General features: G+C 51.6%; 1 protein-coding gene across 2 annotated transcripts in view; it reads right to left on the bottom strand.

Moving 5' to 3' along the window:
- cerkl (CERK like autophagy regulator) overlaps window positions 1-24,219 on the bottom strand; it is a 108,490-nt gene that overhangs the window by 30,246 nt on the left and 54,025 nt on the right. For both annotated transcript variants that reach the window (XM_029702512.1, XM_029702513.1), the window contains exon 4: window positions 5,698-5,761. In XM_029702512.1, the coding sequence (XP_029558372.1) occupies window positions 5,698-5,761 (64 nt within the window). The remainder of the gene's footprint in view (window positions 1-5,697; window positions 5,762-24,219) is intronic.

Below are 24,219 nucleotides of genomic sequence, written 5' to 3' on the forward strand. Positions count from 1 at the left end.
GGTTATATAGTCAGGTTCCAATGCTTTATAATGTCACATTATTCTCCTTTATGTTCTGCCACTATCTGGTTATACACTGGCAACATATCCCTCTATTAAAGAACACAGGCTCCCCAGTAAACACCCCTCATCCTGTCCGTCACCCCCAGTCAGAAAGGCACTAATAAAAGTTGTATACCGGAGTAAAGATTTGTGGATAAATATAAGGTTTTAATTTGAGGTGCTGATAATTAACATTAATATGTGATCTGGAAATAATTGCACATGTAGCAGCAGCCTACGATAGCGCCACCGCGTCTTTGATATTCCTATTGTGTTACACACTCTATGATTCCATGGTTGCATCTCAAAATGGCACCCAATTCCGTTTATAGTGCACTACTTTAGACCAGAGCCATATGGGCCATGGTCAAAAGTAGTGCACTATACCGGGAATAGTGTACCATTTGGGTCATAACCCATGTAACAGGGACTGGGGATGTCACACTGTCCAACACAGTATGAATTAGTGGAACAGGTTAAAATAGACTAGTTTCATTAAATGCAGAGAACAGCTCCTGTATATTATAGAGGAAATAATGAATGACTTATTGTCTATTAATGAAGAAATCTGTGATTAATTTAACATGGTGTTGACAAGACCACTGTGAAGGACCCTGTATATATAACACCTCATCCTCTATGGGGAATATTTCTTCCACACAGAAAGCTTCTCCTAAACTGGACGACTCTATAACACCTAGTCCTCTTTGGGAAATTGCCTTCACCTCTTTGATATGTCTTGCACACAGTCTGTGATAGCTTCCTATATAGCTAGGCACAATTCCTCTCTAACCAAAGTAAAACAGAGCTCTAACAAAACCTTGTTGAAAAGCCACCTCCGTTGAAACAGACAACCAATAACTTACAAATATCGTGTGAAATATGCCTTGTGTGAATCCTGTACAACTAGGTTGTGACATGAAGTGCATGTTATGAGGCCTGTCTCTGACTAGTTTGAGTGATATTGCAAATAAATCTGACGTTGCATGACACTTGTATTATATTACCACAGCTTCCCTGCTTAAAGATTTTCCTGTTTTGCAAACAACCAAACAAGGCTATATTGGGTTAAGTAGCTTATCTTGAATCTTCACGGACTTACCCAATGATTTCATCATGCAAATAGAAAAAACAATTTTGATAAGGGAAAGATCTAAATTTACTGGGGGGAGGGCTGGTCCAAATCAAAGGGTCATAAAAAAAAGCATCCCCGTCCCAAAAGTTACAAATATTTTTACATTACCCTCCCTTTACATTACCCTCCCCCCTCATAGAATGAACTCAAAATAATGTTTACGACCACAAACAACAATAACTCGTCAATGCCACGCAGGGCTACGGGCCAGAAGGTTGAGGGTTCGCCGACCACCACAGACGAGCTCACTCTCCCTGTCTGTATCATTACACTACGATCAGAGCCGGCAGCAGACAATAATCAGCTAGGGGGAAATCAGATCTTCAGAAAAAAAATTGCAGACCTCCACAAATCTGGTACATTCTTGGGAGCAATTTCCAAACGCCTGAAGGTACCACGTTCACCTGTACAAACAATAGTACGCAAGTATAAACACCATGGGACCACGCAGCCGTCATACCGCTCAGGAAAGAGACGCGTTCTGTCTTCTAGAGATGAATGTACTTTGGTGCGAAAAGTGAAAATCAATCCCAGAACAACAGCAAAGGACCTTGTGAAGATGCTGGAGGAAACAGGTACAAAAGTATCCATATCCACAGTAAAACGAGTCCTATATCGACATAACCTGAAAGGACGCTCAGCAAGGAAGAAGCCACTGCTCCAAAACCGCCATAAATAGCCAGACTACGGTTTGCAACTGCACATGGGGACAAAGATCGTAGTTTTTGGAGAAATGTCCTCTGGTCTGATGAAACAAAAATAGAACTGTTTGGCCATAATGACCATCGTTATGTTTGGAGGAAAAAGGCTTGCAAGCAGAAGAACACCATCCCAACCGTGAAGCACGGGGGTGGCAGCATCATGTTGTGGGGGTGCTTTGCTGCAGGAGGGACTGGTGCACTTCACAAAATAGATGGCATCATGAGGCAGGAAAATTATGTGGATATATTGAAGCAACATCACAAGACATCAGTCAGGAAGTTAAAGCTTGGTCGCAAATTGGTCTTCCAAATGGACAACGACCCCAAGCATAATTCCAAAGTTGTGACAAAATGGCTTAAGGACAACAAAGTCAAGGTATTGGAGTGGCCATCACAAAGCCCTGACCTCAACCCTATTGAAAATTTGTGGGCAGAACTGAAAAAGCGTGTGTGAGCAAGGAGGCCTACAAACCTGACTCAGTTGCACCAGCTCTGTCAGGAGGAATGGGCCAAAATTCACCCAACTTATTGTGGGAAGCTTGTGGAAGTCTTCCTGAAACGTTTGACCCAAGTTCAACAATTTAAAGGCAATGCTACCAAATACTAATTGAGTGTATGTAAACTTCTGTCCTCCTGGGAATGTGATGAAAGAAATAAAAGCTGAAATAAATCATTCTCTCTACCATTACTCTGACATTTCACATTCTTAAAATAAAGTGGTGATCCTAACTGACCTAAGACAGTGAATTTTTACTAGAATTAAATGTCATGAATTGTGAAAAACTGAGTGTAAATGTATTTGGCTAAGGTGTATGTACACTTCCGACTTCAACTGTATGTAGATATTCCATTTAAAAAAATCTGCAGTTTCCAGCTACAATAGTCATTTACAACATTAACAATTTCTACACTGTATTTCTGATCAATTTGATGTTATTTTAATGGACAAAAAAGTTGCTTTTCTTTCAAAAACAAGGACATTTCTAAGTGACCCCAAACTTTTGAACATTAGTGTATGTCTGAATATCGACCATAAATCCACATGAACAGCCAAACATTAAACAGTATACCGTTTTCCATATAATGCCTACTGAGGTATAGATGTTTTCTTATAATGTCTGCTGAGATATTGGTTGTCTATTATATGTGGGCCACAGTAATGAGGTTGTGAAAGAAGGACAGACAGCAGGATCCTGAGCTCAGCTTTTCCACCAGTCATCCTTCTCACCTGCTCCATCTGTCTCTCATATCAGACCTGCCTAGCAGAGCATGAGCTAGACATCCCTCCCTCCATCCCTTCCTCCCCTGCCTACCTCCTTCCCCTGTCTACCTACCTCCCTCATTCCCCTCTCCCTCCCTGCCTCCATCCCCCTGCCTGCCTACCTACATCCCTCCTTCCCCTCTCTCTCCCCTGCCTCCCTCCCTCCCTCCCCTACCTCCCACCCTACCTCCTTACCTCCTTCCTTTCCTTCCTCCCCTGCCTGCCTCCCTCCCTCCCCTGCCTGCCTGCCTGGATGCCTCCCTCCCTCCCCTGGCTGCCTACCTCCCTCCCTCCCCTGCCTCCCTCCCCTGCCTACCTCCCTCCCCTACATCCTCTCCACGTCATTCCCCCTCTCTCGTCATTCCCCCTCTCTCCATGAAATTCCCCATCTCTCCCCCTCTCCCCATCTCGCCCCATCACTCCCGTCTCTACCCCGCTCTCCCCATCTCTACCCCATCTCTCCCCGTCTCTACCCCGCTCTCCCCATCTCTACCCCATCTCTCCCCGTCTCTACCCCATCTCTCCCCGTCTCTACCCATCTCTACCCGTCTCTAGCCCTCTCTCCCCTACCCCCTTCTCCCCTACCCCTCTCTCCCTGTCTCTCCTCTCCCCCACCCCTCTCTCCCCTACCCCTTTATCTCTCCTCTCCCCCTACCCCTCTCTCCCCTACCCCTTTATCTCTCCTCTCCCCCTACCCCTCTCTCCCCTACCCCTTCATCTCTCCTCTCCCCCTACCCCTCTCTCCCCTACCCCTTCATCTCTCCTCTCCCCCACCCCTCTCTCCCCTACCCCTTCATCTCTCCTCTCCCCCTACCCCTCTCTCCCCTACCCCTTCATCTCTCCTCTCCTCCTACCCCTCTCTCCCCTACCCCTTCATCTCTCCTCTCCTCCTACCCCACTCTCCCGTACCCCATCTCTCCTCTCCCCCACCCCTCTCTCCCTGTCTCTCCTCTCCCCCTACCCCTCTCTCCCCTACCCCTTCATCTCTCCTCTCCCCCTACCCCTCTCTCCCCTACCCCTTCATCTCTCCTCTCCCCCTAACCCTCTCTCCCCTACCCCTTCATCTCTCCTCTCCCCCTACCCCTCTCTCCCCTACCCCTTCATCTCTCCTCTCCCCCCCACCCCTCTCTCCCCTACCCCTTCATCTCTCCTCTCCCCCTACCCCCCTACCCCTCTCTCCCGTACCCCATCTCTCCTCTCCCCTACCCCTTCATCTCTCCTCTCCCCCTACCCCTCTCTCCCGTACCCCATCTCTCCTCTCCCCTACCCCTTCATCTCTCCTCTCCCCCTACCCCACTCTCCCGTACCCCATCTCTCCTCTCCCCCTACCCCTCTCTCCCCTACCCCTTCATCTCTCCTCTCCCCCTACCCCACTCTCCCGTACCCCATCTCTCCTCTCCCCCTACCCCTCTCTCCCCTACCCCTTCATCTCTCCTCTCCCCCTACCCCTCTCTCCCCTACCCCTTCATCTCTCCTCTCCCCTACCCCTCTCTCCCCTACCCCTTCATCTCTCCTCCTACCCCACTCTCCCGTACCCCATCTCTCCTCTCCCCCTACCCCTCTCTCCCCTACCCCTTCATCTCTCCTCTCCCCCTACCCCTCTCTCCCCTACCCCTTCATCTCTCCTCTCCCCCTACCCCTCTCTCCCGTACCCCATCTCTCCTCTCCCCTACCCCTTCATTTCTCCTCTCCCCCTACCCCTCTCTCCCGTACCCCATCTCTCCCTCTCCCCTACCCCTTCATCTCTCCTCTCCCCCTACCCCACTCTCCCGTACCCCATCTCTCCTCTCCCCCTACCCCTCTCTCCCCTACCCCTTCATCTCTCCTCTCCCCCTACCCCTCTCTCCCCTACCCCTTCATCTCTCCTCTCCCCCTACCCCTCTCTCCCCTACCCCTTCATCTCTCCTCTCCCCATTTATCTCTCCACTATCCCTACCCCTCTCTCCCCCTACCCCTCTCTTCCCCATCCATCCTAAGGGTGGGGTCGTGGTGTAGACTAGCCTGTGCTGATCCGCTGAGCGACACCTATGCAGCATCCCTGGTTTAACAGGAGGCCGGAGCTGCCTCAGAGAATGTAATTGTGACTGTAATGCAGACACATGGGAGCTGTGGTGTAAAACGTACATGCACACCAGCAGTTGGCTGGACGGAAGGTACTTCATCACTTTTTCCAGAACAAGTAATTAAAGTGCCACCTGCCGTGCCCACCGGAGAGGACACACACCTCGGCTGGGTTGACTTGGTGTCACGGCATCTCTCTCTTTCCCTCTCCTCTCCCCTCCCTCCCTCCCTCCCTCCCTCCATCACAGTCCACTACAAAATCTCAAATTAATTAGAATATCGCAATGCTGATTACACAAGCCCATATCAAAGTGGTGTTTATGTTTACCTAGCTAACCCCTGAATTAAAGAATGAATTCAGTCTGCTGCGGCTGCATTCTCGTACTGGGAGCACTGGCACACATCCGTGTATTGGTTCATTTTCTTTCTGTCTGATATCACTTTTTGGAGAGGATTTATACAGACCATCTAACAGATAGTGTGGCAAGCAACCCTACCCGTCATATCCGTCCAAGTTGGATTCTTTCAGAACGGAGAGAGCGTGGCCCTTTCTTTCAGTGACTGTGAAGAGAGAAAGACAAGAGAAAAAAATAGTTAATGTGTTAATGAAGGAGAGATGAAATCGAATGGCTGGCACAAAAAAAATGCTTTTAGTAACTCTATCCAATGTTAGTTTGGCACGTGGCTGTGATGAACATATGGTGGTGTCTGTGAAGCAGAATATATACTTGCATGCTGTTTGCATTTTTAATCAAGAAAATAGAAGCTGTACAAAAAGACTGGCTCCTGAGTGTTAAAGCTCCTCTCACTAATGCAAAACACAGTCAGCAATGATACTACTCATGTTCATTATCTGGTTATAACACTACATATTACTAGTACATACAACACTACTACATATTACTAGTACATACAGTGAGGGAAAAAGTATTTGATCCCCTGCTGATTTTGTAAATTTGCCCACTGACAAAGAAATTATCAGTCTATAATTTTAATGGTAGGTTTATTTGAACAGTGAGAGACAGAATAACAACAATAAAATCCATAAAAACGCATGTCAAAAATGTTATAAAATGATTTACATTTTTGACATGTGTTTTTCTGGATTTTTTGTTGTTATTCTGTCTCTCACTCTTCAAATAAACCTACCATTAAAATTATAGACTGATCATTTCTTTGTCAGTGGGCAAACGTACAAAATCAGCAGAGGATCAAATACTTTTTTTCCCTCACTGTACAACACTACTACATACTACTAGTACATACAACACTACTACATATTACTAGTACATACAACACTACTACATATTACTAGTACATACAACACTACTACATATTACTAGTACATACAACACTACTACATATTACTAGTACATACAACACTACTACATATTACTAGTACATACAACACTACTACATATTATACAGTGCCTTCGAAAAGTATTCATACTCCTTGACTTTTTCCACTGTTGTTAGGTTACAGTCTTATTCTAAAATTGATTAAATAGTTTTTTCCCCCTCATCAATTTAGGGGTTACCGAGTGGCACAGCGGTCTAAAGTACTGCATCGCAATGCTAGAGGCGTCACTACAGACCCTGGGCCCGGGCTGTATCACAAACGGCAGTGATCGGGAGTCCCACAGTGCGACGCACAATTGGCCCAGTGTCATCCGGGTTAGGGGAGGGTTTGGCCGTCAATATAAATAAGAATTTTGTTCTTAACTGACTTGCCTAGTTAAATAAAGGTGAAATAAAAAGGCACCTAAAGGACTCTCAGACCATGAGAAACAAGATTCAGGAATGGCTTCGGGACAAGTCTCTGAATGTCCTGGCCCAGCCAGAGCCTGGACATTAACCTTTTTTTTATTTTTTTTATTTTTTTTATTTCACCTTTATTTAACCAGGTAGGCAAGTTGAGAACAAGTTCTCATTTACAATTGCGACCTGGCCAAGATAAAGCAAAGCAGTTCGACAACATACAAAAACACAGAGTTACACATGGAGTAAAACAACATACAATCAATGATGCAGTAGAAAAAAATAAGACTATATACAATGTGAGCAAATGATGTGAGATAAGGGAGGTAAAGGCAAAAAAATGCCATGGTGGAAAAGGAAATAAAGTATGGCAAGAAAAACACTGGAATGGTAGATTTGTAGTTTGAAGAAAGTTAAAATATAAATAATATGGTGCAAAGGAGCAAAATAAATAAAATAAATAAATACAGTAGGGGAAGAGGTAGTAGTTTGGGCTAAATTAAAGATGGGCTATGTACTGGTGCAGAGATCTGTGAGCTGCTCTGACAGCTGGTGCTTAAAGCTAGTGAGGGAGATAAGTGTTTCCAGTTTTAGAGATTTTTGTAGTTCGTTCCAGTCATTGGCAGCTGAGAACTGGAAGGAGAGACGACCAAAGGAGGAGTTGGCTTTAGGGGTGACCAGAGAGATATACCTGCTGGAGCGCGTGCTACAGGTGGGTGCTGCTATGGTGACCAGTGAGCGGAGATAAGGGGGGACTTTACCTAGCAGGGTCTTGTAGATGACCTGGAGCCAATGTGTTTGGCGACGATTATGAAGTGAAGGCCAGCCAACGAGAGCATACAGGTCGCAGTGGTGGGTTGTATATGGGGCTTTGGTGACAAAACGGATGGCACTGTGATAGACTGCATCCAGCTTGTTGAGTAGGGTATTGGAGGCTATTTTGTAAATGACATCGCCGAAGTCGAGGATTGGTAGGATGGTCAGTTTTACGAGGGTATGTTTGGCAGCATGAGTGAAGGATGCTTTGTTGCGAAATAGGAAGCCAATTCTAGATTTCACTTTGGATTGGAGATGATTGATGTGAGTCTGGAAGGAGAGTTTACAGTCTAACCAGACACCTAGGTATTTGTAGTTGTCCACAAATTCTAAGTTAGAACCGTCCAGAGAAGTTATGCTGGAACCTGATCGTACATCTCTGGAGAGTAGAGGTCGACCGATTCATCGAATGGCCGATTAATTAGGGCATATTTCAACTTTTCATAACAATCGGAAATCGGTATTTTTGGACACCGATCTGGCCTAATTTTCTTCTTTTTTTACACCTTTATCTAACCAGGCAAGCCAGTTAAGAACACATTCTTATTTTCAATGATGGCCTAGAAACGGTGGGTTGACTGCCTTGTTCAGGGGCAGAACGACAGATTTTTACCTTGTCAGCTCGGGGATTCAATCTTGCAACCTTACGGTTAACTAGTCCAACGCTCAAACCACCTGCTTTACATTGCACTCCACGAGGAGCCTGCCTGTTACGCGAATGCAGTAAGAAGCCAAGGTAAGTTGCTAGCTAGCATTAAACTTATCTTATAAAAAACAATCACTCAATCATAAATCACTAGTTAACTACACATGGTTGATGATATTACTAGTTTATCTAGCCTGTCCTGCGTTGCATATAATCGCTTAGGTACACGTTGCTCCAATGTGTACCTAACCATAAACATCAATGCCTTTCTTAAAATCAATACACAAGTATATATTTTTAAACCTGCATATTTAGTTAATATTGCCTGCTAACATGAATTTATTTTAACTAGGGAAAATGTGTCACTTCTCTTGCAACAGAGTCAGGGTATATGCAGCAGTTTGGGCCGCCTGGCTCGTTGCGAACTAATTTGCCAGAATTGTATGTAATTATGACATAACATTGTATGTAACAATGTAACAGGAATATTTAGACTTAGGGATGCCACACGTTAGATAAAATACGGAACGGTTCCGTATTTCACTGAAAGGAAAAACGTTTTGTTTTCGAGATGATAGTTTCCGGATTCAACCATATTAATGACCTAAGGCTCGTATTTCTGTGTGTTTATTATATTATAATTAAGTCTATGATTTGATAGAGCAGTCTGACTGAGAGGTGGTAGGCAGCAGCAGGCTCGTAAGCATTCATTCAAACAGCACTTTCGTGCGTTTTGCCAGCAGCTCTTCGCTGTGCTTCAAGCATTGCGCTGTTTATGACTTCAAGCCTATCAACTCCCAAGATTAGGCTGGTGTAACCGATGTGAAATGGCTAGCTAGTTAGCGGGTGCGCGCTAATAGCGTTTCAAACGTCACTCGCTCTGAGACTTGGGAGTGGTTGTTCCCCTTGCTCTGTATGGGTAACACTGCTTCGAGGGTGGCTGTTGTCGATGTGTTCCTGGTTCGAGCCCAGGTAGGAGTGAGGAGAGGGACGGAAGCTATACTGTTACACTGGCAATACTAAAGTGCCTATAAGAACATCCAATAGTCAAAGGTATATGAAATACAAATCGTATAGAGAGAAATAGTCCTAAAATTCCTATAATAACTACAACCTAAAACTTCTTAACTGAGAATATTGAAGACTCATGTTAAAAGGAACCACCAGCTTTCATATGTTCTCATGTTCTGACCAAGGAACTTAAACGTTAGCTTTTTTACATGGCACATATTGCACTTTCACTTTCTTCTCCAAAACTGTGTTTTTGCATTATTTAAACGAAATTGAACATATTTCATAATTTATTTGAGACTAAATAGATTTTTATTTATGTATTATATTAAGTTAAAATAAAAGTGTTCATTCAGTATTGTTGTAATTGTCATTATTACACATATATATATATATATATATATATATATTATATTATATATATATATATATATATATATATTTTTTTTTTTTAAACGGCCAATTAATAGGTATCGGCTATCTTTGGTCCTCCAATAATTGGTATCGGCATTGAAAATCATATTCGGTCGACCTCTAGTAGCAACACAACATGGCAGCAGCACAACACGGTAGCAGCACAAAACATGGTACAAACATTATTGGGCACAGACAACAGCACAGACAAGCACTGTCAACTGTGGGACCTTATATAGACAGGTGTGTGCCTTCCCAAATCATGTCCAATCAATTGAATTTACCACAGGTGGACTCCAATCAAGTTGTAGAAACATCTCAAGGATGAACAATATAAACAGGATGCACCTGAGTTCAACATCGAGTCTCATAGCTAACGGTCTGAATACTTATGTAAATAAGTTATTTCTGTTTTTATTTTTAATACAATTCATTCAGACCCCATAATGACAAAGCGAAAACAGGTTTGAAGAAATGTTTTCAAATTGTGTGTAGATTCTTGAGGATTCGTAAAAAATGGAATCCATTTTAGTATAAGGCTGTAACGTAACAAACTGTGGAAAAAGTAAATGGGTCTGAAAACTTTCCCAAGGCACTTTATGTTGTTATACGTAAATACATATTATATATAGTTATACGTAAATACATATTATATGTTGTTATATGTACTACATATTATATGTAGTTATATGTACTTGTCAGAGTGTGTAAAAGAGGCAAAGTCAGGAGCAGGAGAGTAGCGTGATGTAAACAGGCGCACTTTATTAAAGTTCCAAAACAAGAGCACAACATAAATCAAATGCGCTCAAAAACACGGAACATAACAAAAGTAAAGCGCGTAAAAAGAGGAGCTGACTTCGGCGGAAGTTGAGACAGTACCCCCCCTTGACTCACGGCTCCAGCGGCGCGCCGACACCGGCCTCGAGGACGACCCGGAGGATGAGGCGCAGGGCGATCCGGCCTGCGACGGTGAAACTCCCGCAGCAGTTCAGGATCCAAAACATCTGCAACCGGAACCCAGCACCTCTCCTCCGGCCCGTACCCCTCCCACTTTAAGAGGTACTGAAGGCCCCCCACCCGACGCCTCGAATTCAGGATGGAACGAACGATGTACGCCGGGGCCCCTCGATGTCCAAAGGGGGCGGAGGGACCTCCCGCACCTCAGATTCCTGGAGCGGACCAGCCACCACCGGCCTGAGGAGAGACACATGGAACAAGGGTTTAATACGATAATCAGAGGGAAGCTGTAATCTATAACATACCTTGTTCACCCTCCTCAGGACTTTAAATGGCCCCACACCACGGACCCAGCTTCCGGCAGGGCAGGCGGAGGGGCAGGTTACGGGTCGAGAGCCAGACACGGTCCCCTGGTGCGAACACCGGGGTCTCACTGCAGTGACAGTCCGTGCTGGCTTTCTGGCGAAGCGCGGCTCGCTGGAGATGGACACGGGCGGCCTCCCATGTCTCCTCCGTGCGCCTAAACCAGTCGTCCACCGCAGGAGTCTCGGTCTGACCCTGATACCACGGTGCCAGAACCGGCTGGTACCCCAATACGCACTGAAAGGGGGAGAGGTTATTGGAGGAGTGGCGAAGCAAGTTCTGTGCCCACTCCCCCGGCCGGTCCTGGCAATAGGACCGCAGAAACCTGCCCACATCCTGGTTGACTCTCTCTACCTGCCCGTTACTCTTGGGGTGAAAACCTGAGGTAAGGCTAATCGAGACCCCAGACGTTCCATGAACGCCTTCCAAACTCTCGACGTGAACTGGGGACCCCGATCCGACACTATATCCTCAGGCACCCCGTAGTGCCGGAAGACGTGTGTAAACAGGGCCTCCGCAGTCTGTAGGGCCGTATGGAGACCAGGCAGAGAGAGGAGACGACAGGACTTAGAAAAACGATCCACAACGACCAGGATTGTGTTATTTCCCTGTGAGGGAGGAAGATCCGTTAGGAAATCCACTGACAGATGTGACCAAGGTTGTTGTGGAACGGGTAAGGGATGTAACTTACCTCTGGGCAGGTGTCTCAGAGCCTTACACTGGGCACACACCAAGCAGGAGGAGACATAAACCCTCACGTCCTTAGCCAAAGTGGGCCACCAGTACTTCCCAGTCAGACAGCGCACCGTTCGATCCATCCCCGGATGACCAGAGGAGGGAGACGTGTGGGCCCAAGAGATCAACTGGTCACGGACAGCAGACGGAACGTACACACGCCCAACGGGATACTGAAGGGGAGTGGGCTCTGTACATAATGCCTGCTCAATGTCCGCATCCAGATCCCACACGACCGGCGCTACCAGGCAGGAGGCCGGGAGTATGGGAGTCTGATCCATGGGCCGCTCCTCTGTGTCATACAGCCGGGACAGTGTGTCTGCCTTCTTATTCTGGGAACCTGGTCTGTAGGATAAGGTAAGCACAAAACGGGTAAAGAACATGGCCCACCTTGCCTGATGAGGATTCAGTCTCCTCGCTTCCTGGATGTACTCTAGGTTGTGGTGGTCAGTCCAGATGAGAAAAGGGTGTTTAGCCCCCTCAAGCCAATGTCTCCACGCTTTCAACGCTTTAACCACAGCCAACAACTCATGGTCCCCCACATCATAGTTACGCTACGCTGGGCTGAGCTTCTTCGAGAAGAAAGCACAGGGGCGGAGTTTCGGTGGCGTGCCCGAGCGTCCACCTCCACTATGAATGCCAAAGAGGGATCCGGATGGGCCAGCACTGGAGCCGAAGTAAACAGAGCTCTTAGTTGCCCAAAAGCCCTGTCCGCCTCAGCCGACCACCGCAACCCTACAGGACCCCCCTTCAGCAGTGAGGTAATGGGCGCAGCAACCTGGCCAAAACCCCAGATAAATCTCCGGTAGTAATTGTCAAACCCTAAAAATCGCTGCACATCCTTTACCATGGTGGGAGTCGGCCAATTACGCACAGCTGCAATGCGATCCCTCTCCATCTCCACCCCTGATGTGGAAATGCAATACCCTAGGAAGGAGACGGCCTGCTGAAAGAACAGGCAATTCTCAGCCTTGACGTACAGGTCATGCTCCAACAGTCGTCCAAGTACCTTGCGCACCAAGGACACATGCTCGACGTGTGTAGCGGAGTAAATCAGAATGTCATCGATATACACCCCTACACCCTGCCCGTGCAGGTCCCTGAAAATCTACAAAGGATTGGAAAACTGATGGAGCATTCATCAACCCGTACGGCATGACGAGGTACTCATAATGCCCTGTGGTGGTACTGAACGCCGTCTTCCACTCGTCTCCCTCCCGGATACGCATCAGGTTATACGCACTCTTGAGATCCAGTTTCGTGAAGAAGCGCGCCCCATGCATTGACTCAATCGTCGTGGCGATAAGAGGTAGCGGGTAATTGTACTTAACCGTGATTTGATTGAGACCTCTATAGTCAATGCACAAGCGTAAACCTCCATCCTTCTTCTTCACAAAAAATAAACTTGAGGAGGCGGGTGAAGTAAAGGACCGAATGTACCCCTGACGTAGGGATTCAGAGACATATGTATCCATAGCCACCGTCTCCGCTTGCGACAGGGGATACACGTGACTCCTGGGAAGTGCAGCGTCTGACAGGAAATTTATCGCAAAATTCCCCTTGTCGATGAGGTGGTAATTTAGTCGCCTTCTTTTTACAGAAGGCGAGAGCCAAATCGGCATATTTTGGGGGGATGTAGGACCAACGGAAACCCCTACACACCTCCCTGAGCACTCTCGCGACCACCCCGTGAGAGCCCTCTGTTGCCAGGAAATAGTGGGGTTATGCAGAGCCAACCAAGGAAGGCCTAGTATCACAGGAAACGCAGGAGAGTCAATGAGAAAGAGACTGATTCTCTCCTCATGATTCCCCTGCATAACCATGGCCAAGGAGATGGTGGCCTCCTTGATTAGCCCGGACCCTAATGGTCGACTATCTAGAGCGTGTACCGGGAAGGGTCTAACTATAGGAAAAATAGGGATCCCTAACCTAATGGCTAATGCTCTGTCGATAAAATTCCCAGCTGCGCCTGAATCGACGAGGGCCTTATGCTGGGAATGTGGGGAAAACTCAGGGAAACAAACAGGCACAAACAGTTGATCAACAGAGGACTCTGGATGAGTGTGGTGCAAACTCACCTGGGGTGACACCAGAGTGGGGTGACACCTGTTGCCTCGACTCCCAGAGGAGCCAACACGGCAAAAACCGGCAGTGTGTCCTCTGCGGCCACAGATGGCGCACGTGATGGCTCCTCCTCCAGTCTCCCTATGAGCAGCCCCTCCTAACTCCATGGGCACCGTAGCGGGGGTGCTGGACGATGGAACCGACAGACGTCCGTGGGTGACCAGCAGGTTATCCAACCGGATGGACAAATCCACCAGTTGGTCGAAGGAAATGGTGGCATCCCTGTAGGCCAGCTCACGTCGGACGTCCTCTCGTAGGCTGCATCGATAGTGGTCGGTGAGGGCCCTGTTGTTCCAGCCTGCTCCGGCGGCCAAGGTCCGGAACTCCAGAGCGAAGTCCTGGGCGCTCCTCGTCCCCTGTCTCAAATTGAAGAGCCTCTCCCCCGCCGCTCTGCCCTCAGGTGGATGGTCGAAGACGTCCCTGAAGCGACGGGTGAAATCCTCGAAGTGGTCTGGCGCCGTGTCTCCTTCTTTCCACACGGCATTTTCCCACTCCAGCGCTCTTCCTGTGAGACAGGAGACGAGGGCGGCCACTCACTCCCCTCCTGAGGTGGCCAGGTAGAGGTCCAGTTGTAACAGGAATCCCTGGCACTGTGCTGCCGTTCCATCATACTCCCTGGGAAGGGAGAGACGCATCCCACTGGAACTCTCTCCTGTCTCTCCCAGCGGTCCAGCGGTCCATGGTCTGGACAACGCGATCTATCATGGCACCAAGATGTTGTAACATGGCCGAATGTTCCTGGACGCGCTCCTCGACGACTCTAACCAGGTTACCTGCTCCTGCTGACTCCATTGAAGGTGTGTAATTCTGTCAGCATGTGTAAAAGAGGTGAAGTCAGGTGCAGGAGAGTAGCGTGATGTAAACAGGCACACTTTATTAAAGTTCCAAAAAGAGAGCACAACATAAATCAAATGCGCTCAAAAACACGGAACATAACAAAAGTAAAGCGCGTAAAAAGACAACACAGCAACATGAAACAATTACACACAAAACATGATGGGAAACAGAGGGTTAAATACAAGTAGCTTAATTGGGGAAATGAAAACCAGGTGTGTATGTGTAACCGATGTGAAATGGCTAGTTAGTTAGCGGTGGTGCGCGCTAATAGCGTTTCAATCGGTGACGTCACTCGCTCTGAGACCTGAAGTGGTTGTTCCCCTTGCGTTGCAAGGGCCGCGGCTTTTGTGGCACGATGGGTAACGATGCTTCGGTGGGTGTCAGTTGTTGATGTGTGCAAGGGTCCCTGGTTCGAGCCCAGGTTGGGGCGAAGAGAGGGACGGAACCTACACTGTTACATATGGAAACAAGACAAGACAAATGGATATATGAAAAATGGAGCGTCGATGGCTAGAAAGCCGGTGACGTCGATCGCCGAACGCCGCCCGAACAAGGAGAGGAGCCGACTTCGGCGGAAGTCGTGACAGTACTACATATTAATATTATATGTAGCTATATGTACTGCATATAATATGTAGTTATATGTACTGCATATTATATGTAGTTATATGTACTGCATATTATATGTAGTTATATGTACTACATATTATATGTAGTTATATGTACTGCATATTATATGTAGTTATATGTAGTTATATGTAGTGCATATTATATGTTGTTATATGTACTACATATTATATGTTGTTATATGTACTACATATTATATGTAGTTATATGTACTACATATTATTGTAGTTGGTGTGTAATTCTAAATCCTAAATCCGTTGCAGTGTAGGGCAGAATTTGTACAGGTAAAGAGAGGTCAAAGGTTTGTTTGGGGGGAAGGATACAGGAAGGACTGATTACTATGATGGAAATACACAACAGCAGATGGGTGAGCCGATACATTGGGATGTGGGTTTATCAGTCAAACACCGGCGACAAAGGAAGAGAGAGGTTTACAGTGAGGTGGCTGGTGGAGGAGACAGGGGGAGAGAGAAGTTGACATGTGGAAGGCTAGTGGAGGAGACAGGGGGAGAGAGGTTGACAGGGGAAGGCTAGTGGAGGGGAGACAGGGGGAGAGAGGTTGACAGGGAAAGGCTAGTGGAGGAGACAGGGGGAGAGAGGTTGACAGGGGAAGGCTAGTGGAGGAGACAGGGGGAGAGAGGTTGACAGGGGAAGGCTAGTGGAGGAGACAGGGGGAGAGGTTGACAGGGGAAGGCTAGTGGAGGAGACAGGGGAGAGGGTGACAGGGGGAAGGCTAGTGGAGGAGACAGGGGGAGGTTGACAGGGGGAAGGCTAGTGGAGGAGACAGGAGAGATTGACAGGGGTGTTCAGTGGAGGATACAAGGGAGAGATTGACAGGGGGGTGGCTAGTGCAGGAGACAGGGGAGAGAGGTTGACAGGGGAAGGCTAGTGGAGGAGACAGCGGGAGAGAAGTTGACAGGGGAAGGCTAGTGGAGGAGACAGGGGGAGAGAGGTTGACAGGGGAAGGCTAGTGGAGGAGACAGGGGGAGAGAAGTTGACAGGGGGAAGGCTAGTGGAGGAGACAGGGGGAGAGAGGTTGACAGGGGAAGGCTAGTGGAGGAGACAGGGGAGAGAGGTTGACAGGGGAAGGCTAGTGGAGACAGGGGGACAGGTTGACAGGGGGGTGGCTAGAGAAGAAGACAGGGGGAGAGAGGTTGACAGGGGGGTGGCTAGTGGAGGAGACAGGGGAGAGAGGTTGACAGGGGAAGGCTAGTGGAGGAGACAGGGGGAAAGAGGTTGACAGGGGAAGGCTAGTGGAGGAGACAGGGGGAGAGAGGTTGACAGGGGAAGGCTAGTGGAGGAGACAGGGGAGAGAGGTTGACAAGGGAAGGCTAGTGGAGGAGACAGGGGGAGAGAAGTTGACAGGGGAAGGCTAGTGGAGGAGACAGGGGGAGAGAGGTTGACAGGGGAAGGCTAGTGGAGGAGACAGGGGGAGAGAGGTTGACAGGGGGAAGGCTAGTGGAGGAGACAGGGGGAGAGAGGTTGACAGGGGAAGGCTAGTGGAGGAGACAGGGGAGAGGTTGACAGGGGAAGGCTAGTGGAGGAGACAGGGGGGGAGAGGTTGACAGGGGAAGGCTAGTGGAGGAGACAGGGGGAGAGAAGTTGACAGGGGGAAGGCTAGTGGAGGAGACAGGGGAGAGGTTGACAGGGGAAGGCTAGTGGAGGAGACAGGGGGAGAGGTTGACAGGGGGAAGGCTAGTGGAGGAGACAGGGGAGAGGTTGACAGGGGAAGGCTAGTGGAGGAGACAGGGGGGAGAGGTTGACAGGGGAAGGCTAGTGGAGGAGACAGGGGGAGAGGTTGACAGGGGGAAGGCTAGTGGAGGAGACAGGGGAGAGGTTGACAGGGGGAAGGCTAGTGGAGGAGACAGGGGAGAGGTTGACAGGGGGTGGCTAGTGGAGGAGACAGGGGGAGAGAGGTTGACAGGGGAAGGCTAGTGGAGGAGACAGGGGGGAGGGGTTCACAGGGGAAGGCTAGTGGAGGAGACAGGGGGAGAGAGGTTGACAGGGGGAAGGCTAGTGGAGGAGACAGGGGGAGAGAGGTTGACAGGAGGAAGGCTAGTGGAGGAGACAGGGGGAGAGAGGTTGACAGGGGAAGGCTAGTGGAGGAGACAGGGGGGAGAGAGAATGACAGGGGGAAGGCTAGTGGAGGAGACAGGGGGAGAGAGGTTGACAGGGGAAGGCTAGTGGAGGAGACAGGGGGAGAGAGGTTGACAGGGGAAGGCTAGTGGAGGAGACAGGGGGGAGAGAGAATGACAGGGGGAAGGCTAGTGGAGGAGACAGGGGGAGAGAGGTTGACAGGGGAATGCTAGTGGAGGAGACAGGGGGAGAGGTTGACAGGGGAAGGCTAGTGGAGGAGACAGGGGGAGAGAGGTTGACAGGGGGAAGGCTAGTGGAGGAGAGGTTGACAGGGGGTGGCTAGTGGAGGAGACAGGGGGAGAGGTTGACAGGGGGAAGGCTAGTGGAGGAGACAGGGGGAGAGGTTGACAGGGGGAAGGCTAGTGGAGGAGACAGGGGGAGAGGTTGACAGGGGGAAGGCTAGTGGAGGAGACAGGGGGAGAGAGGTTGACAGGGGGAAGGCTAGTGGAGGAGACAGGGGGAGAGGTTGACAGGGGGAAGGCTAGTGGAGGAGACAGGGGGAGAGGTTGACATGTGGAAGGCTAGTGGAGGAGACAGGAGAGAGAGGTTGACAGGGGGTGGCTAGTGGAGGAGACAGGGGGGAGAGAAGTTGACATGTGGAAGGCTAGTGGAGGAGACAGGGGAGAGAGGTTGACAGGGGAAGGCTAGTGGAGGAGACAGGGGAGAGAGGTTGACAGGGGAAGGCTAGTGGAGGAGACAGGGGGAGAGGTTGACAGGGGAAGGCTAGTGGAGGAGACAGGGGGAGAGAGGTTGACAGGGGAAGGCTAGTGGAGGAGACAGGGGGAGAGGTTGACAGGGGGAAGGCTAGTAGAGGAGACAGGGGGAGAGGGTGACAGGGGGAAGGCTAGTGGAGGAGACAGGGGGAGAGAGGTTGACAGGGGGAAGGCTAGTGGAGTAGACAGGGGGAGAGGGTGACAGGGGGAAGGCTAGTGGAGGAGACAGGGGGAGGTTGACAGGGGGAAGGCTAGTGGAGGAGACAGGGGAGAGATTGACAGGGGTGGCTAGTGGAGGAGACAGGGGAGAGGTTCACAGGGGAAGGCTAGTGGAGGAGACAGGGGGAGAGAAGTTGACAGGGGGAAGGCTAGTGGAGGAGACAGGGGGAGAGGTTGACAGGGGGAAGGCTAGTGGAGGAGACAGGGGGAGAGAAGTTGACAGGGGGAAGGCTAGTGGAGGAGACAGGGAGAGAGGTTGACAGGGGAAGGCTAGTGGAGGAGACAGGGGGAGAGAAGTTGACAGGGGGGTGGCTAGTGGAGGAGACAGGAGGAGAGAGGTTAACAGGGGAAGGCTAGTGGAGGAGACAGGGGAGAGATTGACAGGGGAAGGCTAGTGGAGGAGACAGGGGGAGAGAGGTTGACAGGGGGAAGGCTAGTGGAGGAGACAGGGGGAGAGAGGTTGACAGGGGAAGGCTAGTGGAGGAGACAGGGGAGAGGTTGACAGGGGAAGGCTAGTGGAGGAGACAGGGGGGGAGAGGTTGACAGGGGAAGGCTGGTGGAGGAGACAGGGGGAGAGAAGTTGACAGGGGGAAGGCTAGTGGAGGAGACAGGGGAGAGGTTGACAGGGGGTGGCTAGTGGAGGGACGGGGGGGAGGGGTTCACAGGGGAAGGCTAGTGGAGGAGACAGGGGGAGAGAGGTTGACAGGGGAAGGCTAGTGGAGGAGACAGGGGGAGAGAGGTTGACAGGGGAAGGCTAGTGGAGGAGACAGGGGGGGAGAGAGGTTGACAGGGGGAAGGCTAGTGGAGGAGACAGTGGAAGAGAGGTTGACAGGGGAAGGCTAGTGGCGGAGACAGGGGGAGAGAGGTTGACAGGGGAAGGCTAGTGGAGGAGACAGGGGGGAGAGAGGTTGACAGGGGGAAGGCTAGTGGAGGAGAGGTTGACAGGGGGTGGCTAGTGGAGGAGACAGGGGGAGAGGTTGACAGGGGGAAGGCTAGTGGAGGAGACAGGGGGACAGGTTGACAGGGGGAAGGCTAGTGGAGGAGACAGGGGGAGAGGTTGACAGGGGGAAGGCTAGTGGAGGAGACGGGGAGAGGTTGACAGGGGGAAGGCTAGTGGAGGAGACAGGGGGAGAGGTTGACAGGGGGAAGGCTAGTGGAGGAGACAGGGGGAGAGAAGTTGACAGGGGAAGGCTAGTGGAGGAGACAGGGGGAGAGAAGTTGACAGGGGAAGGCTAGTGGAGGAGACAGGGGGAGAGGTTGACAGGGGGAAGGCTAGTGGAGAGGACAGGGGAGAGATTGACAGGTGGGTGGCTAGTGGAGGAGACAGGGGGAGAGAGGTTGACAGGGGGAAGGCTAGTGGAGGAGACAGGGGGAGAGAGGTTGACAGGGGAAGGCTAGTTGAGGAGACAGGGGGAGAGAGGTTGACAGGGAAAGGCTAGTGGAGGAGACAGGGGGAGAGAAGTTGACAGGGGGAAGGCTAGTGGAGGAGACAGGGGGAGAGGTTGACAGGGGGAAGGCTAGTGGAGGAGACAGGGGGAGAGAAGTTGACAGGGGGTGGCTAGTGGAGGAGACAGGGGGAGAGGTTGACAGGGGGTGGCTAGTGGAGGGACAGGGGGGAGGGGTTCACAGGGGAAGGCTAGTGGAGGAGACAGGGGGAGAGAGGTTGACAGGGGAAGGCTAGTGGAGGAGACAGGGGGAGAGAGGTTGACAGGGGAAGGCTAGTGGAGGAGACAGGGGGAGAGAGGTTGGCAGGGGAAGGCTAGTGGAGGAGACAGGGGGGAGAGAGGTTGACAGAGGGAAGGCTAGTGGAGGAGAGGTTGACAGGGGGTGGCTAGTGGAGGAGACAGGGGGGAGAGAGGTTGACAGGGGGAAGGCTAGTGGAGGAGAGGTTGACAGGGGGAAAGCTAGTGGAGGAGACAGTGGGAGAGAGGTTGACAGGGGAAGGCTAGTGGCGGAGACAGGGGGAGAGAGGTTGACAGGGGAAGGCTAGTGGAGGAGACAGGGGGGAGAGAGGTTGACAGGGGGAAGGCTAGTGGAGGAGAGGTTGACAGGGGGTGGCTAGTGGAGAAGACAGGGGGAGAGGTTGACAGGGGGAAGGCTAGTGGAGGAGACAGGGGGACAGGTTGACAGGGGGAAGGCTAGTGGAGGAGACAGGGGGAGAGGTTGACAGGGGGAAGGCTAGTGGAGGAGACAGGGGCAGAGGTTGACAGGGGGAAGGCTAGTGGAGGAGACAGGGGGGAGAGGTTGACAGGGGGAAGGCTAGTGGAGGAGACAGGGGGAGAGAAGTTGACAGGGGAAGGCTAGTGGAGGAGACAGGGGGAGAGAAGTTGACATGTGGAAGGCTAGTGGAGGAGACAGGGGAGAGAGGTTGACAGGGGAAGGCTAGTGGAGGAGACAGGGGAGAGAGGTTGACAGGTGGAAGGCTAGTGGAGGAGACAGGGGGAGAGGTTGACAGGGGGAAGGCTAGTGGAGGAGACAGGGGGAGAGGTTGACAGGGGGAAGGCTAGTGGAGGAGACAGGGGGAGAGAGGTTGACAGGGGGAAGGCTAGTGGAGGAGACAGGGGAGAGGTTGACAGGGGGAAGGCTAGTGGAGGAGACAGGGGAGAGATTGACAGGGGGTGGCTAGTGGAGGAGACAGGGGGAGAGGTTGACAGGGGGAAGGCTAGTGGAGGAGACAGGGGGAGAGGTTGACAGGGGGAAGGCTAGTGGAGGAGACAGGGGAGAGATTGACAGGGGGTGGCTAGTGGAGGAGACAGGGGGAGAGAGATTGACAGGGGGAAGGCTAGTGGAGGAGACAGGGGGAGAGAGGTTGACAGGGGAAGGCTAGTGGAGGAGACAGGGAGAGAGATTGACAGGGGGAAGGCTAGTGGAGGAGACAGGGGGAGAGAGGTTGACAGGGGGAAGGCTAGTGGAGGAGACAGGGGGGAGAGGTTGACAGGGGAAGGCTAGTGGAGGAGACAGGGGGGAGAGAGGTTGACAGGGGGTGGCTAGTGGAGGAGACAGGGGGAGAGAGTGGCACGCCATGGAGAGGAGAACCCATGTTCCTGAATCACTATAGACTAGGTTACTGTCACAATGTATCGGCTTGCCCACCGTGGCAAACACACACACACACACACACACACACACACACACACACACACACACACACACACACACACACACACACACACACACACAAGCACCCCCCCACCCACCCCACCCCACCCCCACCACACACACACACACTCAGATGCCAGTGAATAGTGGAAATGGGGGAACGCAGATGGCATCATAAGCCCATGCCCCACTTAGCATTTCTGGGGCATCTCCTCTCCGTCGGAGCGGGTGAGTCCCAGCTGTACCAACCCATCACACACATCACAGGCTCCACCACGACTGATGTGACACTTGCAGATGAGTATTGTTGTGTGAGAATGCGCATCATTATTATCAGCAGGACCACATTAATATTTCATGAGTGGATGTCCTGGTCCCGGTCTCCGTCTCTGGTACCAGGGGATGTCCTGGTCCCTGTCTCTGGTACCAGGGAATGTCCTGGTCCCCGTCTCTGGTACCAGGGAATGTCCTGGTCCCCGTCTCTGGTAACAGGGGATGTCCTGGTCCCCGTCTCTGGTAACAGGGGATGTCCTGGTCCATGTCCCCGTATCTGGTATAAGAGGATGTCCTGGTCCCTGTCCCCGTCTCTGGTACCAGGGATGTCCTGGTCCCCGTCACTGGTACAAGGGGATGTCCTCGTCCCTGTCCTCGTCTCAGGTACCAGGGGATGTCCTGGTCCCTGTCCCTGCCTCTGGTATGAGGGAATGTCCTGGTTCAGTCCCCGCCTCTGGTAAGGGTCTCTGGTACCAGGGAATGGTACCAGGGAATGGTCCCTGTCTCTGGTACCAGAGACAGGGACCAGGGAATGTCCTGGTCCCCGTCTCTGGTACCAGGGAATGTCCTGGTCCCCGTCTCTGGTAACAGGGGATGTCCTGGTCCCCGTCTCTGGTAACAGGGGATGTCCTGGTCCATGTCCCCGTATCTGGTATAAGAGGATGTCCTGGTCCCTGTCCCCGTCTCTGGTACCAGGGATGTCCTGGTCCCCGTCTCTGGTAACAGGGGATGTCCTGGTCCCTGTCACTGGTACAAGGGGATGTCCTCGTCCCTGTCCTCGTCTCAGGTACCAGGGGATGTCCTGGTCCCTGTCCCTGCCTCTGGTATGAGGGAATGTCCTGGTTCAGTCCCCGCCTCTGGTAAGGGTGGGATCCTGGCCCCTGTCCCAGTCTCTGGTACGAGGGGATGTCCTGGTTCCTGTCCTCATCTCTGGTACGAGGGGATGTCCTGGTCCCTGTCCCCGCCTCTGGTACGAGGGGATGTCCTGGTTCCTGTCCTCATCTCTGGTACGAGAGGATGTCCTGGTCCCTGTCCCCGCCTCTGGTACGAGTGGATGTCCTGGTTCCTGTCCTCGTCTCTGGTACCAGGGGATGTACAGGTCCCTGTCCCTTTCTCTGGTACAAGGGGATGTCCTGGCCCCTGCCCCAGTCTCTGGTGCCAGGGGATGTCCTGGTCCCTTTCCCCATCTCTGGTAACAGGTGACCTATGGGGAGGGGCTAGACCCATCTGTTCATCTCCTTTTCCTCTTCCCCGTCTCCAGAACCAGGGGATGTCCTGGACCTGGCCCCGTCTCTGGTACCAGGGGATGTCCTGGCCCTGTCTCTGGTACCAGGGGATGTCCTAGACCTGGCCCCATCTCTGGTACCAGGGGATGTCCTGGCCCTGGCCCTGTCTCTGGTATCAGGGGATGTCCTAGACCTGGCCCTGTCTCTGGTACCAGGGGATGTCCTGGCCCTGGCCCTGTCTCTGGTATGAGGGAATGTCCTGGTTCAGTCCCCGCCTCTGGTAAGGGTGGGATCCTGGCCCCTGTCCCAGTCTCTGGTACGAGGGGATGTCTTGTATCCTGTCCTCATCTCTGGTACGAGGGGATGTCCTGGTCCCTGTCCCCGCCTCTGGTACGAGTGGATGTCCTGGTTCCTGTCCTCGTCTCTGGTACCAGGGGATGTACAGGTCCCTGTCCCTTTCTCTGGTACCAGGGGATGTCCTAGCCCTGGCCCCGTCTCTGGTACCAGGGGATGTCGTGGCCCTGTCTCTGGTACCAGGGGATGTCCTAGCCCTGTCTATGGTACCAGGGGATGTCCTGGCCCTGGCCCTGTCTCTGGTATCAGGGGATGTCCTAGACCTGGCCCCGTCTCTGGTACCAGGGGATGTCCTGGCCCTGTCTCTGGTACCAAGGGATGTCCTAGACCTGGCCCCATCTCTGGTACCAGGGGATGTCCTGGCCCTGGCCCTGTCTCTGGTATCAGGGGATGTCCTAGACCTGGCCCCATCTCTGGTACCAGGGGATGCCCTGGCCCTGTCTCTGGTATCAGGGGATGTCCTAGACCTGGCCCCGTCTCTGGTACCAGGGGATGTCCTAGACCTGGCCCCGTCTCTGGTACCAGGGGATGTCCTAGACCTGGCCCCATCTCTGGTACCAGGGGATGTCCTAGACCTGGCCCCATCTCTGGTACCAAGGGATGTCCTAGACCTGGCCCCGTCTCTGGTACCAGGGGATGTCCTGGCCCTGTCTCTGGTACCAGGGGATGTCCTAGCCCTGGCCCCGTCTCTGGTACCAGGGGATGTCCTGG

The sequence above is a fragment of the Salmo trutta genome, chromosome 20 (assembly GCF_901001165.1).
Source record: "Salmo trutta chromosome 20, fSalTru1.1, whole genome shotgun sequence".
Lineage (NCBI taxonomy): Eukaryota > Metazoa > Chordata > Actinopteri > Salmoniformes > Salmonidae > Salmo > Salmo trutta.